Source organism: Bombus pyrosoma, linkage group LG7 (assembly GCF_014825855.1).
Source record: "Bombus pyrosoma isolate SC7728 linkage group LG7, ASM1482585v1, whole genome shotgun sequence".
NCBI lineage: Eukaryota > Metazoa > Arthropoda > Insecta > Hymenoptera > Apidae > Bombus > Bombus pyrosoma.
In genome coordinates, this window is record NC_057776.1 from 18,952,319 (window position 1) to 18,969,776 (window position 17,458).

The following is a 17,458-nucleotide window of genomic DNA, read 5'->3' on the forward strand; positions in this document are numbered from 1 at the left end:
AACTTTAAACGAACTTAAAGTTTAAACCATCGTTTAAATACTTAAATAAATACGAAATATTTAATTGTACAAGATTATTAGATTCTAATTGATTTACTTTGACAGCAGCGTCTTTCAAAGCGGAATCTTCGCAATAAAAATATAATATTCGAAAGATTTTCAACGAATGGCGATAATAGTAATTGAAAGGCTAGGAAATGTGTAAAACAATCATTCTCAGCAGAAGTCGAAGATCGATCGTGTGAGAAGGAGAAAGGAGACAGAAGGAGCAACAAATATTCGCGATCACGTGAATCGAATGTTTTCGTAAAGATCTCGGCCAACCGAAGGATAAAATAGCAGAGATGAATATTAGGCTGAAGAATGAATCCGACGTCTCGAAAAATATTCGACATAGGTCTTTCCTTCGCAACGTTATTAATTCATTTCGATAGCTTCAGGCGTCACGAAATATTTTCAGAGCTCGTCGTGGATACCCCAACGATTTATCGCGCAGAATTCGTCAGACAGATTGAAACTTCCAAATGAAATTTGCAGACGAAACAATTCGAAAGGAAAACAATAGGAGAAACGAAAACAGACAGAATTGATAAAGATACATAAACATAATGGAAACGGAGGCTGAAATATCAATCACAAAGAAGGAAATATAATAGCAATATACATGAATTATACAAGAAATAAATTCTAATATCAGAGATGAACTTTGTCAAAAACTTAATGAGGAAGCTTGTATACGCGTCGTACAAAAAATACGATACTTATGAAAAGAAAATGTTTTATCTATATAGACTGATATAATGTTCCACATAGTTGTAATTTTTCCATTAGTTTTTAAGAAGTATTTAATCGAGAATAATTAGTATATGAAGACCTAGAACACAAGGGTCTGCAACGTAATATTTTAGCCAGAGTTTAATTAACATTAAAATATGGTTCTAAAACGTTAAACCATGGCCCAAAAACATTAGAATATAGTGCGTGTCGGTCATTTTAGTACCACAGTTTGCAAACATTTTGTCAGGAGGTCTAACGTTGAGCAAAAGAAGCACGTTAGGTTTGAAATGTATGGAACAGTGTAACTTGAAAACCGCCTTTTCTCAGAATATGCTAAATGTGCTCTAAACTTATATTCGAGGTTTCCATTCAATTATCCCAAAAGATATTGATTAATAGAAATTTAAAGATGCAAAATTGCACAGAATACGAAAAGATATATAAAATATCCAAAGCATGGTATTTCCTATGATACTTGATATGTATAACAATTTTCTACTTCGACTTTTCTTTTTTAATTATATTCTCAAAAATGTGAATCTGCATAAAAACTCATAGTCTACCGATTACTTTAAAACCTGGTCTCGACAGCAACGATCCTATTTCGGGGAGTATCCTAGTACTTTACTTACAGTGGTAATGTCTGATCAAAGGACCATGTTCTACTGCCACCCAGCTTATGATTACGATAAAGTACGATTCAAAAAGTATATTCTATAAACTCTCTAAAGTGATCAAAAATAATAATACAGCATTGCATTTTAATAAAATATTTAATAAAAGAATAAGTAAAATCTTCCTGTTCGGAAACTCAAACTTTCGTAATTGATTTTTTAATGACCGGTGGTGTTGACGCGCGCGTGCACACCCGTGAGAGCTTCTCTCGATCCAAGACTGCTATTTCCACATCTACAATTACACGAATCCGAAAATCTAGTTGGGAATCGGGAGCAGGAACGGGGGATTAACGAGTAAACGACTTTCACGCGCGTTCGTTGGCTCTGAAAGCTCTCGCGTGGCGAGCAACCGGTTTCGAGGAAGCCGTACGACGTCACAACTATAGATACTCTATTTTCGCTTATCTCGCCTCTCTACTGCCTTCTTCTCTAAGCTCTCGTCCACTCTCCCTCTCTCTCTCTCCTTCTCTCTCTTTCTCTCGCCCCTCTTTCTCTGACTACCGCGAAAACGTGTATTTCTGGCACGAGTTCCTCACTCGACGAGCGCAAGCCACAGCTCCGGACGACGAATTCGAGGCAGAAGCCCAGGCTCCAACTACGAGGTCTCCGATAAACCTGATAGAAATCGCTCGTAGATGATCCCCGGAGAACTAGAGAGGAAAATGATCCTGCCGTGCAACAGAAACAGTTGGTAACCGCGCGAGAAATGGTCCACGAGGGACGAAATCGGAAACGGTTTTTGCGCGTCAAAGAACTGGTCGATGATATACGTTTATGTTCGTATCGTAGTACAAGCATCGAGTCGCGTGTCTTTTTGAATTTATAATCGAGGCTACCGGCTGAAAAGATTCTGATGGTTCGATTAGAATCTCGTGGATTAGGTTGTCACTCTCGGTAAGAAAGAAATTGGCAAAAGTAGAAACTCAGCAATTCTTGGTCTTACCGTTGAAACCACTGGGTGAATGCTACCAGTTACCATTCGCTAATTTGGTTATTTCTCTTTTTAGGAAGAAAAATTCTGAATTTCTGGATCATGAAGAAAAGTTTCTTTCGCGGATTAATTAATAGACAGAATTGAATTAAAAAGAAGTTATAGATATCTTATGACCCATATATTTATAAAAGTTTTAGTTTCCCTCTCCATATCATTGATTGTAATTTAGCTGATTTTCGTGTTTTGTGAAAGAGGAACTGGAATTATTATTCGGGGTAAATGTATAGTGAAAAAAATAGATGATAAATTACTATGGTCTCGTTTTAAACTGACAATTGTTGACAAGAGGAATTAAACAGGTTTTCTGATCAAATTATAGAAAAGACTTACCCTTGCTGGTGAGACTGAAGCTTCTGAGCCTGTAACTGTCCTCGTCTTCACCTTCTTCCCTCTGAATCTGAGTCGAGGGATCAGGAACATCCAAAAATGCATTACTCTTTCTGTGATGACTATGATGCATGCTTTGCCCTCTTCGACTTCCTCTTCTTCTGAGGCCAGGGCTGATATCATTGTCAGTCAGCCTGGGCTCGCTGCTGCAATGAGCAGATTTAACTGTGCCTTCATGATGATGATGATGATGATGGTGTGCAGCTGAAACAAATTAAAGCAACCAATATGTGATTGACGGTTCACTCTCGAATCGACTTGAATTTTCCATTAACAATTTATCATAAATCATGAAGATATATAGATTTAGCGTCGTATTCCTTTATTTCATTAAATATCCTACTCTTTTAGGTTGCTAAAAACGATTAATTGTACAACTCTTCGTGACGACAGACTTAAAGTATTATTGAATTAATTTTGTCGTATCGACATAGTATCGACATAGCAAGAGACAAATTACATTTATTTTCACAAATTGTTAAACTCTCTAAAAGCGACTTTTTACGAAATCGTGGTAACGCAATGGAAGCCAAAGGAGTTGCAAAGACGTCAGGTTACATTCTTAATATTCTCATCTATCTACGTATCTACCTTCCCTCTTAATGCCGTTTTTCGTTCCTTTTTTTCGTTAGGTCCTGAACCGAACAGACTTTACACTCGATGGCTTCCTACTATCTCATGCGCGGGCCCTTTGGAAATTTTCCCCTTTTCGCTGCTACTGCTGACCGCCTTCTAAAGCTTCTAAAGGACGCTCGAAGAAAAGCATGACAGGTGAAAATGTCGTTCAATAAAATGTTTCGAAATACAATGTTGCCTAGGATTTTGATGCCACCGTAAATCATACTTGTTCCTTTTGCAGTTTTTCTTCTTCTTCTTCTTTCTTTTATCTTTTTCGTCGCCCAGGCTACCTGAATTGAAAAGAGATGATCGATGGAGATTCATAAATCGAGCTTTCGATCCAATATCCCTCGTCACGCGAAGATAAACAATATATATGACGTTCGCAAACACGCAGATTTTTCTTCTTGTTTGGATACCACGAGTACATTCTACACGCGACAAACATTCGTTTTTCCGTATGGCATAATTAATAAAAATTAATAAAATTGCGCTTTAATTTTTATTTCGATGCGTCGTTAATTAGAAACTCGATACGAAAATCTTTAAAAGAAGATATATCTCGATAAGTAAATCACTGTATACGTGCTATAAACGAGGGAAGAAGCTGCAAATAACCAATAAATTTGTCAAACCTTAAAGACAAAAATTACTTCTGAGATATTCAGAAATTATATGTGTCAAGAATAAATATGTTGAAACCGTTTTATCTTTTTTAAACGGAATTACATTCATCCGCTTAGTTCTTGCAAAAGGGTAATAAATCTCATAGGTTTAAAGCATAGTCTCGCTTCTTCATGCTAAGAGAAAGCTTTCGTTTTATCCAGGATTATCTTCTTGTTCGGGGAATATCGAAGCATATGGAGTTCCAGTAAAACCTCGAGTGGTAAACGACACGAAAGTGAAATCGATCCCGAACAGCCAGCTGAGAAATATTTCAATCCTAAAGGTTTCTAGGCCCTGCCTTTACACAATCAAGCTCATCGCTTCTTTATTTCACGCTCGACGATTTTCATTGAGAATCCCTTGTGAAATAAGCTCGAAAACGAATCTACCCTTTCACGGTGTGGTGGATCTTCGTCGAGGTAATAAATATATCGGAAAGACGAAGAAAAACTGAAAAGATCGTTTGCCAGGTCACTCAATTTTCGACTACTTTCGTTCACACTAAGGATTACTAATGTTCAATATATTACTATGGGATAATTAGTGTCACTGGCTTTTAAAATTATGCAACGCGAGAAGAAGAGACTTCTACTCATATTTTCCAAGAAAGATTTATTAAAATTCTCTGTCCTAGCTTTATCAAAATTCACTGTTACGGATTAATCAGTTTACTTTCGTTATTAAATTGTAAATAGCGGTTGATAAATAATTTTATTATTACGTAATGTTCTTCTAATTTAATAACGATCTAATCCAACTCTTACTCATAGTTTTGCGGAAGATCTAGAAAAATAGAAATTATTGTATCACCATAAATTGAAAGAATTTTTTACTTTATCTCCGGCGTAAAATACGAATTTTCTGCCTTTACAGAAAAATTGCTGAAAAATTTCGACACAACGCATCGCAAATTTGCTAAATACCAATACCAAGGACCAACGGTTGCTCTGGCTGTATTCTTTCTCCTATCAGATAGTAGACACGATCTAAGGGCCGAAAGATCAATTTCAACGGCCCAATAAACCAAGTCGGACGTCAAGTCGCGTCGTGAAAGCGGCGTGTAAGAGACACGATTACATATTGCGTCGACGACACGCTTCACGCGTCGAGATCACGCTTCAGCTTCTATTCTGGCAACGTTCGTTTGGGTAGTAGGTCACTGACAGACGAAACGGGCTTCCACGATGCCAGTGCACCTCACTCGAGGAACCGTCCGATCCATTTAACTCAAAAATACGATGCCGCGAAGGGTTTCGTGGGCTAAAACAAGCTTATTTAAAGACACTCGACATCCGTTTGCTCTGGCTAGCTCCGGTTAAATGTCCAACAACGGCGGATGGTTCCTTGCGGACGGTTAACCTGCGTGTTCTCGATCATTTCTGACCGAACTCTGTTTCTCTGTGGTTAGAAAATGTCTTAAGCTTTAGGAAACTAACGTAGGATCGTCATTGATATGCATAATTTCTCGCTACATCTTGGTGCTAGAAATTTTGTGACGAAAGTCGTGATTAATGGTGAGATTAAATACGAACAAGAAGTTGAAATATCGCGGCAGAGTTGAAAGGAGCAGCGTGACAAAACTATAATTTACGAGTTGTAATTTATAATCGCATTTAGTGACAAAGGCGACAACTTTTGTATCGTGGTGTTGGCGGATTTCAATCGATCAGATCGCACATTCTCGAAGTATTTAAAACGTTTTGGAAAGGGCTGAGGTATAAATTGGTGAATCGAAGTTAAAGGGTGCTCTGGAAGTAACAAGAAGGTATATATAACTATTAAATAAAATTCTTTCGATTTAACAAATATTTGATCATTTTTCACGGATAGAGTCTCAGATATCAACAATTTGTAGGAAAATATGGATTAATTGTTCTGTAAAAAGAATTGACTTTTTCAGTGCGGAAACATCGATCGAAAATCTGTTATAGATACAATGTGATTGTCTAGCTTCTAGCGTTAACACTCGAATGGCAATAATACATATATATATAGAAATCACGTAAATGTAGCACGTGACTATGATCATATATGTACATATATTCGTTAAATGTGTAACGACCTAATTTAGACGATGACTGCAGTCGCCATCAGCACGTATAATCGCCGTCAGTGACTTTTTAATATCGATTGCAAATCAAGTAAATTCCAACAGATCGTTGTAGGAACAACGATCGAAGTCGATCCTGGCCATGCAAAAGTTAAAGTTCTTCTATTCGCTTATTAGAAATTTACATATAACGAGTGCGATAACAGGGAATAACAATTTGTAGAAGAACTATTTTCAAAGAGTTGCTCTTCGAATTAAATCGAAATAAATTATTTTTATTAAATAAAAGATCAAAAAACAGCACCATTTGTTCGCTGTATCGTAATCGTTCAATTTTTGTTTTAAATAATTGGAAAATACCTAGTTACCTATTACGATTGTATTAATTCTACAGTAATTGTTTTAATTCTATGTTGCTGCACGGTTTGTTGATACAATTAAAGAAACTGCGATGATTGATAAGAGCATTTACTGAAAATAAATCAGCAACTGAAATCCAGAGAAAATTTAGATGCGCGTCCAATCATAGAATACTAAAGTATGATACATATATCTATTGCATTCCTTTCTTATTTTTGTTTTAGCTATCTGTTTCTAAGAAACGGAACTCTTTGTTATTTATACTTTCGTCTTGCACAGTGAAATTAATATTCATTGATCATAATATTTATTAATTCATTAGTGGCAGCCACGGTCCACAAGGTCCAACGAGGTCCTGACATCATCTTTAGACGCGTAAAGGTCAAGGCTTATTCGGCAGGTCTGAATTCGTTAAAAAATTATTTCTAAGTCATTTAAACGCCACTTCTACGTTCATCAGTTGGAATATACATGTAGTCTTCCAGTAGCACTATTTATCTGGATTCATCGGGAACAACTAGTTCGTACAGTGGAAATATACCGATTTTGCTTCCAATACTAAAATTTTACATTAAGATAAGTAGATTCAATTGTACGAAGTCCATTTAATTTAGGTCACAAAAATAAAAAAATATATAATAATTTCAAATTCACTCTCATGAGCAGAAAGAAACGCTTACGAAAAATACCAGAAAAAAGGAAAGAAAGTTTTCTCTGGTATTTCAATGAAGCCCTAACTATGATTTTCTTCCAATAAACAGAATTCAAATAAATGTACCACTTCGAAATGAAAGAAAACCGAAGTTTTACCATTTTTTCTTTTCTTGTGCAATTTTTGTTTTTGTTCATTCAACCTACAATATCTAGCCATTATTTCACAGCTTTGTAATATAACTTTACTTGAAAAATAAAAAAACACGAGAAACTTGAAACATATCAACGTACGAGTGTCTTGAAAAATGAAGAAACGCTGAATAAGAAATTTTATTTAAAAAGGTTAGTGTTACAAATCGAATGCAGTAAAATATCTAAAAATTCAATACCGATTTTTTCGCGATCAATTGACCGTCGAGACAATCACGATTTATTACAATTTATTACGATTATAGAACCAACTGCGTAAGATTAAAAATTTACCGAGGACATTTTCATCCCTTCGTGACATCGACATAATAATTCGCGATAATATCAGCGGAAGTAAAAAGCAAACAAAGATGTGACGTGGATTATGCGTTGGCATTTTAAGCTATCAGCTTCGAAAGTTACAAAATATCCTACGTCACGAGGCTTTTCCCTATACGCTGCTTCAGGACGTTAAACGAACAACGGTGACGTCGAAGCGACGTCACTTCACCCTTCAAAGAGTTAATTTAGAAGTGAATGGGTTACATTGGGCTCCGAAGCATCGGACCGCGGAATACGATGTTATCTGCGTGTTCTTTCACGTTCCATCGACAGATGATATCACCCACGCTCGATGGGAACTGATCACGCGAAAATTCTAACGCGTTCAGAGACCTCTTAATGGAAATTAATTATCAAAGGACGCTGATCTAAACGTACGAAGGCGTCGTTATTCTTGAACGTCGCCTCGGTAAACGAGTCAATGTGTTAACGTATGTGTACATAAAGGTGAGTGGAATAACTCGTTATTACTTAAACTACTAAAGACTAACGTTACGTTAACGCAACATTACGTTTCTCAATCGATTTATATCGTTAAATTCTACTTCTTAGCGTCGTAGTTACGATAGAGAGGTCCAACTATTTGTTTAACTATTTTTTTCTTACTATTGCTTCTTTCACTTAGATTCTACGATGTTTACGAAGTTTCCAAAAATTGAAACGAGTCACTCTGATTTATCGCAATATATTTTATATGTTGTTTATTGAAATTATGCAAAATATTTTTGCGCCTCTAATTTCTGAGTATCGTAGCAAAAGGGATAAAACGGACGATATTTCAGCGGAGACTAACCGAATTAAAGGAATAAATTAATTTTGCAATTTGAGAGGAGAATGGAACCGCCGTGTGCAATGCACTGATTAAAATTGAACTAGTTGCTGAACACGTTAATACTTGATGTTTCGCAAACGCAAACAAAAGTGGCTACGGCAAACGTCGAGCAATTCAACAATGAGATGGTAGGAAACGTTCTGAGTCAGCTCTACGTATTATTATTTAATGTTATGTAATTATTGTTACTCGTTTGTCTAATTCAAATAGATTTTTATGTTGAATGCCAAACATCGATTATTATTTGGTTTAAAAAGTAAAATCCTTATGCTTGGAAAACAATTATGAAAATCGAAGTTAAACAAATTAAAGAAACGAGCAATTAACTTTAATGAGCAATTAAATCTTGACGTTACAAGATTAAAAGATCTATACCACTATCGTCTAATAGATTCGAACAATCTTAAATGCATCTCTCTTTCAAAAAATTTAATCAATTTTTCATTCCATTTATATGTTACACAAAGCTGGGTTTGCATTCCAGTCCAGCGATCCAATTCGGCACTGGATCGTAACTGAAATAATTCAAACAGCGTTTTCATTTGGATACAGTACCGTCGTTCCAGTGAGTAATCCATTCAAACGACTTGATCGAAAGTCCACTTTTTCCAGTTCAGCGTTTACCACTACCATCGAGAATACAACATTCCAGCGTTGCTAGAATCGTCTAGACGGCTCATTAGAGCAAGTTTCATGCATTGTTTTTGCCATCTATGCGGCTTAACATTCTATTCGCATATGTATATAACGGGACATAAAAGAACGTTTAATTACTCTCGTTTTATAAACATTCTTTCATCCCATCGTTGTACATCTACCGTACCTACGTAGATTCTTCGACCGATCCATTTGAAAATATTGCATAAAAATACTTTGCAATGTGAAAGAAACACCGACAAGTTACATCATCGACGAAGAATTACCTTGAGCGGCGGCTCGACGACGAATGCTCTTATTCGCGCTAGAGACGCGAGCACTCTGAGACCTCGTCGCGGGTCTACGTCTTCTCGTTGGTGTACTGCTGTCAGGAGTTCCGCTTCCACTATCCTTCTCTCTGTCGATTTTATCCCTCTCTCTGGCACCCGAGGGAGGCATCGCCTCCAACATTTGTTCCATGCTGGAGAAACCAGGTGCACAGATCGAGGCCGATCTGGTCTTCCGACGTAGCGAAGTCTCCGACATCTTTGCTTCTCTTCGTTCGCCGATCCTTCTACTGTTACACTATTCTCCGACAATTTCCGATTTTTCAGTAGAAAAAGAAGAAAACCGTATTCCCGAGATACGATTACGAGTAAACTTCCTCGAATTTCTGTTATTTTCCCCGTGTGCTCGCCGTAAAACAACGATATACCCAAGAGTCTATTTTCCCTCTTTGAAAACACGTTTCCGACTGAAACTTCGAGCTTTCTGTTTTTATCAGTTCCCAGGGTTCGTTATCTCTAGCGAGATTTTTTCTCTGGAACACGTTGCACTCGACTCCCTTTGCACTTTTGCCCTTTGAAACGATCAAGATTCTCGGGAAACACGCCCGGGACGAAGTTTCCAGGTCCCGGAAGAGCGCTACTTCTCGAAAACCACCGGCTGACTTCAAACGAGACGAGTTTGATTATTCTCGAAATAGGCGCTCTCCCCGTTGAAGGCTGGTCTGTTCGTCGAGCGTTTTACGCTTGGCGCGACCTTTCGCCAGGTACGTTTCCGCGAGCACGGATTCAACGTTCGATTAAGAGTTTCACAGAGACGAGACGGAGTCTTAGCTGTCACGCTGGCAAGTCCATGAGAACACGGCTGACTGGGCCTCCGGCGACTTTCAGAAACTCGCTCACCGACGAAACTTGTGAATTCTGAAGCAACATGTGGTAACACAGTCGTTAATTGTGGACGATACGCTCGCGACGTTCTTGCTTGGCTTTCGCGGTTTTCGTCTACAGAAATCTCGATGCGATCGCAACTCGTCGTTTAGGTTTCCTTGTTCAATAGTAACTTTGTTTCGGTGATTTTTGACAGATTGTAACTTTGTAATTTGACGTTTCTTTAATTTTTGTAATCTTTAGAGTATACTTTTCTTTGAGAATCGTAATTTCTTCTAACTTTTTCTTTCTGTCTATTTTTCTGATCAGAAACTTGGATTTATGGCGTCAGAGAATCTTGATATTCGTCTTAAAAGGCTTTGTACTTTCTTTCAAATTCTAATTTGTAACCCTAGTTGAAATGTATTATCCCCGAGGTATGCAAAATGTACTATAATTGAGAGAATTCCAATATTATACAGGTTCCCTCTGTAAAAAGTAATACTCCGATTTTTGTACATAGAAAATACAAAGCAAGTCCTTTTCACCAGACTGGTTGTCACAATTTTTCGGATACCTTCGATGGCTCGTTGAAAAAATTTGGTTTGTTGGGATGCGTACGACTGTTTCGACAACTTCAGAGAGACATATTTTTCTACTGTAAACAAATTGGAACTGTTTTGCTCGTTTCAAATCGAACTACGCGCTATTTCAACACTGAGTTTCGCGGAAAACCGAATCGAAAATAATAGTGAAAATTCTGCTTCCTTTGAAAGTAATAAATTGTATTTTTAAATTACAATCACGATCACATTAAAAGGATCTCTACCTTTCATAACATGAAAGTAATTTGGAACTTTCAAAAGACGGTTTACTCTTTAACAGGATTGGCATTCAAAATTACACCAACCACCATAACGAACAGTCTATGCGATTGAATATCAAACGTTAAAAACATAATGAAACAATATTTTGCAAAATTCTCGTGCAAAGTACCAATTTGCGAGTTGCAAATACATTTATTCTTCGATCAAAATGGCATGGCAGTTACCCGATTCAGTGGTTCTCGACAATTAACATTGTAATTACCTGCTCTAATTACGAGGCTTCGAAGTTACTTTGCTATTAGAAATTTGTTTGTCCCGGTACACCAGCATGGTGGTTACTTTATTTACATAAGAATGAGCCACCGGGGATAGAACGTTCTATTTCCTTCTGTAATTAACTGCAACACATCGTTACGAGCTCCAATACAATCACTGTTTTTTACCAAAACAGAAAAAAAAAAGATTCTCGTCAGACAGAAAACACATATTTCCCTTGCCATTTATCTTATACTTGTGGAACTCTTCTACAAGTCAAAGAGATTTTCTAGTGTTTTCGACACACGAATATCATTCAAATAAGCATACCGTCGGAGCATATCTTCAAAGATCCCAGGAAATCTATTCGTAACTGATAATATACAGAGTGTTCTAGATATTAACGTCCAGGCTTCGTCAATATATCCTATGGGTTTAAATAAAAGGAAAATATTACATAAGCGTAGGTCGTTCGAGACCTTAATAAAAAAGTTACGACAAAAAAAAACGAAATACGAAACGGACAGCAAAGAACTCGCGATTATTGCGATTTCCGCTGCAGAAGACGTAAACGAAGCGCGTATTTGAATTCCCTAGATTCGTAAATAATCGCGGTATTTCGATACGAAGTCGAACAACTTGCTAATAGTACTGGCAGATATTCGCTTCAAAATCATTGACGATCTCGAATAGTAAACACAGCTCGCATAAATAGATTAAACGTAAATATTTCCGGTCTACTTCTACATTGTATCGCGATAACCGATAGTTCTTTATTGTTCCCTTCGTATTTCGTCTTCTTGTCATAACTTTCTTTATTAGGTCTTGAACGACTTGGATTTCTTTAACATTTTTTTCTTCTTTAGACCCATAGGATGTGCCGAGAAAGCTTCGCCGTTAAAATCTGTGACACCTTGTATGCAATAAGATTAGATATAGGTACGACGAAATATTTTAAAGGGGAATTCATCTCCGTCGAGCTGCTCGAAGAAATATAAAACACGTACTCGCTGGATTATCCGGCGATGCGATATTCGAGTATATCCGTGATATTTTCCCATTTACGTAATGTAAAATTGGAACGGCAAACGTTGATGGGAAGTTAAATGAGAAACGGGAAAATGTAAAATTCCATTGCACGGAAGAAAACGAATAGAGATTCGCCCGAAGAAGACGAACGAAACAAAAGAGTTAGAAATTGCGATAAATTATGTCGTTATTTGACGAACGATAGATCCGGAAACGAACGAAGAGTATACGTAGAGGATAGAGACGAAATTGTAGCTGTCTATATTTAGCGAGAGAATTAAAGGGGCTATTAACGTTATAGCCAGTCCATCAACAGTTTCACCAATAGTCTATAAGACTTTTATTAGAGAAAACTATCTATCGATCATCCTCCTTTTCTCTCTCTTGCAGTTTCTCTCTTTCTTTCTCGCCGCAGAGGAACGACACGTTTATTGCGCTTGAAGTGCAACGTTAAGTGGAAGAGATCAGCCTTTGTGCGTTCTCCGCTATGTTTACGAGCTTCGAGGCGCATGATAAATTTTATGAATTGCAAGCTTGACACTACAGGTACTCGAACGAGCTCCTCCATTTATAAAATTAAAGTATCTTTTGAAATTACAGTAGCTCGCGAAAGTACTCGAACACTTGTGCAAACCTTTCGCGTACAGATTATCTGTGTTATTTGGAATATTTTGAAATTTCATTGGCACTACGAGACCCGACCATCATGATCGTATATCGATAAAGTTTAAAACAAATCTAAAAATATGTACGAATGATGCACACGACTAGTACGAGATATTTAATGCAAGCATATGTTTCGCAGCTTTCATTTTTATTAAAATGTATGCTTGCAGTATATGTCTCGTAATTTCTACGTACGTTTTTAGATTGATTTCAAATTTGATAAAAATAATCCTGACAGTCGTGTCTCGCTACAGTGCCGATGAAATTTGTAAACGTTTCGTATAATACGTTTCATATAACACACACGATATAGATGCATTTTCAGCTTGGTTTCAAATTTTATCAACATAGCCATATCGGATCGTATCAAAGCTAATAAAAATATTCTGCGTAACACAAACAATACACGTATCAACATTTTCTATCGTAAGTGTTCAAATACTTTCGTCAGCCCCGATCTATCGCGAGTAGAAAAGTTGTTTCAATGGTCGTACAAATTTGAAAAATTCACCACGCTTACGACTATTTTAAACGTTTCTCGTTCGAATCTGCAAATGATATTATATGACAGCGTTTATGACATTTCAATGTGTCAGAATTGGAAATTCGATCGATCTCTCTAGATTCCTTCGAAGAAACAAAAACTAGAGTCAATCATCGAGTCTTCGGTATCCTCTTCGCTATATATTCGACCTTGTTAAGGGATAAACTCACGTAATTCATTATCCCGTATATCAAATGTCTGGCAACCTCATTACACACCGCATCCACGCCCGACGATCGTGCGTGAAACAGGTGCACGATTGAAATTCCATCTTCCCTTGGGAATTGTAACGATGCAAATTGAATATTACACAGTTGGATCGTTTTCGACGTCGTAAATGTTACTGCCTTAAATAGTCGATTGGGATGCAAATCGACCCGACCTTCTGGATGTCGTTGGAAAAGTACGATCGCGCTTCTTTCCCTACTATCGAAATTGAAAAATATTCTTTGTAATAAATTAAAAATTGAATTTAATTTGAATTTGACTTGAAATGAATTTACGGCAAATACGTTCATAAAGAAATGAAAAGCTCTCCCTATTATATCATCTGTTATCTACCTCTGTTTTCACATGCTTGTTTGAAAGTTTATCAATACAGCAATTATTTTTTAATCTTTCAATTACGATTTTATAAGTAAAATATGCTCCATGGCAGGAAACATTCTACTCGGCCTTGGTAACGCATCGGAGCAACGATCGAAACACGTAAACTCTGCTCATTTCGTACGAGCTTCCAACGTCAAAACTAAATCTCGGAAGCGACGCAGTTTAAGCGATAACTATCAACCCGAATTTCAACAAAATAATTAAATATTAAACAAAATTATCAAAAAACGAACAAAAGAAATAAAAGCAGTCGTCGAAGCCCCGTTACTTTCCAGCGTGGAATATAATATTCTGTTTTCAAATATAAAAGAAGGAGAGAAACGAAAAAAAAAGAAGATGAAAGAACCTTTGCTCTTTTTCAAACAAAGTCCGATCGATCGAGGTCTCTTCGACGATTAACACGATCTTTTATGAAATCTGTATGATTACCACAGTCCTAAAAAAAAAACACTGGCTCGCGTTTACCACTTCCGGTGGCCGGTGATCGCATCGAATGATCTACTCGTCATTTTCCAAGATTGCTGTTCGTCGTCACATGACTCGATCGCGTGTGCGCCGAGAACTAAGTAACCGATCGACACCAGAAGAAATGGAAGAACAGAACGAACGAAAGTATACGCGAGGAGATGCGACACGCAGATGCACGTTCGACGATACGCGGCACACTGAGCTTCCTCTGAGCAGCGACGTCGCGACGCCAGGCGTCGTGGCAGCTCGGAATGTCTCGCGGCGACGCTCGGCGAACCTCGTGTCGACGGCTGGCCAACGTCCAAATTCTCTGATGTAGAGAATCGCCTCTCTCACCCTCTCCCTCTCTTTTTCTCTCTTTTTGGCGGGTTGAAAATCACAGCGATGTAAGTCAAGATTTTGAGAATTTTGATTCAACCAGATGTCGCAATCCTTTAAAGTGTCATCCTACTAGTTTGAACAATCAATTACGTTATAATTTCATTTCCCGCTATGAAACGCTTTCGCGGTTTCAAAAGATAAAATTAACTTTCTGTAACAATAAACACGGAGCCCATTTTATGGAAAATGACGACAGATCGATTTACACCATCATGATTTTCGATCCTCCACACGTTATTTTGTATCGAATATGTTGTACTTTAATTTAATCCTTCGCAGATGCACCGAGTTATCTTCGCCCTGAACGAAATTTCACTCTTGAACTTCTTCGAAGCAAATTTTTATGCTTCCTGGAAAACCTTTTAAACATCCGACTTAAAAACTGCTGATATAGTACCGTAAAGACTTCAAGAGGTAGAGCCCAAAAATTATTTACGTTCTCTTAAAGCCTAGAACAATAAAAAAATTAAACGTAGACACGATCGACTTACGTTCTTTACGGACAGTACGAAAATATACTAATAATACAAAGGTATTGAATTCTGTATACTACCACGCCTACTATTTACACCGCTTTGATTCTCTGTCTTAAAAAGTCTCTCTCTCTCTCTCTAAACTTGGCTATCTGGACGGATTCGCAGGAAAACGTCCCGCTACGAATTATTTACGAGCCACGGAACGATTCGCGCGACCGATACCTTTGCCTCCCGTTTTACATCGTTTTACGAGTTACTCGGAATCTTGAAAGAACGCTGAGACAAGCAGGATTAGAGACACTAGAGGGGAAAGTTCCTTTGTTCCAGTGGAGAGCTTGCTGCTCGTGAAGAGAGCTTGTTTATGAGATTCGACGCTCTAGAACCTGTGCGACGGAAGGATGGATTTGTTTGATTCGACGGATGATCCTGGATATTTGAAGTCCGTTGTGAGGCTTCTTTTACGGTTTAGGTGAAAGTACTAGTTGAAAGTTGGTTTGAAGGGCTATTGGAATGTAAAAGGCAATGGAAACACGTAGTTTGAAATATAAGCATCACGAAGGTTGTAACTGAGATTAGGGTTGAAGGGAAACGTTTGGGATTTTTGCAGATGCGCGTGATAGTTGGAGACAGATACGGGTAATTTAGGAAGAAAAATGGTGAGAATATCCTGAATCGAAAGGGGGACCATATCGATAATGATAGGCTCAGCCCCTACGAACAGTGATGAATGTAACTTTCAAATAATTCAAACAACGTTAAAGGCAGCGATACAATACGATCCAACGTAATTTTTCAATAAGATATATCTAAGAAATTCTTCGAAGCTTGAAATGTATTAAATAAACTAAAATTCAAGTACGTGCTAAATCATCGCAAATCTTGTAAAAAAAAAGATGACGAAATATTTTTCTTTTCAGTCCTTTCTATAGTATTACTAACGCGAATGGTTTCTACACTTTGATATTTCGTAACCACTGTTACCCGAATTCTTCGATCTTCTTTAGTTTCTTTAATTTCGGAAATCCCATTCTATCAACGAACATTTTCTAAGACGTTCGCATCGTCGTAAAACATCGTCGAAACGCGTGCTGAAACGGTAAAACTTTTTCACAAGGGTTAAGGTAACTAGATATTTGGAATTTTTAATCAGGAGCCGACAAAACGCATCGCGTTTGGTATTCCGATGACAGTGACATCTTTAAACAGTAACAAATGTTCCCATAAAGCCAACAGTGGCATGGCTACGCTCACAGATATCCGATTAAATTCATAAGAAAGTTGGCGATGTTTAATCTCAAATTCGAAATAAATAATACGCGAAAGAAGATGTTATTCTTGGCGTGAAACATTGTTTCTGTAAAAAAAAATAACGAACGCATCGTTAGGTGGTTAGTGACTGCTGTCGAGCCAGATTTTCAGAAGTCAGAACAACCTTCGATGAAAGAAAATTCCAAGGAAAACGTTGGTAAGAGCAAAATGCCGCTTACGCGGCTTCATCAGAAGACTATTGTGAGAATTGAACTTTATACGTTCTAAATGATTTCTGAGAAACTAGACGGAAACTTTTCCTTTGTAACTAATCACGTTGCCGAGAAAGAATCGATGTTTCTGAGACGATAGGAAAGTCGATATGCGTGATATCTCGTTGAGAGAATAAATTTCGAGGACGATGAAGCAATATCTGCCGTGGCATGGCTCACGAAAGTATTCGAAACACATAGACGCGCTTTATGAATATATCACGTATATTACGTATGTTACACGAAACATTTGGAATTTAATTAACATCGTAACGGCTATAATATGGTTATATTGGTAAAGTTTGAAACAAATTTGAGAATATGTGCAGAAATTGGAAAATATTCAGTAC

The 17,458-nt window shown here is 37.4% G+C and overlaps 1 protein-coding gene and 1 long non-coding RNA gene across 6 annotated transcripts in view; one reads left to right on the forward strand and one right to left on the reverse strand.

Annotated features, from left to right (window-relative positions):
• The window catches only part of LOC122568935 (GTP-binding protein RAD), a 78,836-nt gene extending 63,898 nt beyond the window's left edge, over positions 1-14,938 (reverse strand). The window contains exons 1-4 of one of the 5 annotated variants that reach the window (XM_043729256.1): positions 14,610-14,938; positions 11,423-11,558; positions 9,470-10,387; positions 2,779-3,039 (exon numbers count right to left, since the gene is read on the reverse strand). In XM_043729256.1, the coding sequence (XP_043585191.1) occupies positions 2,779-3,039; positions 9,470-9,728 (520 nt within the window). In that variant the 5' untranslated portion in view covers positions 9,729-10,387; positions 11,423-11,558; positions 14,610-14,938. Of the gene's footprint in view, positions 1-2,778; positions 3,040-9,469; positions 10,388-11,422; positions 11,560-14,609 lie in introns of those variants that run through there. The other 4 variants (XM_043729258.1, XM_043729254.1, XM_043729257.1 and 1 more) reach the window with 4 other exon arrangements.
• LOC122568937 lies at positions 5,525-9,434 on the forward strand. The gene is made up of 3 exons (XR_006317270.1): positions 5,525-6,707; positions 6,852-6,929; positions 7,018-9,434. It is a non-coding gene; the product is annotated as an uncharacterized LOC122568937 (long non-coding RNA).
• Positions 14,939-17,458: the final 2,520 nt, after the last annotated feature.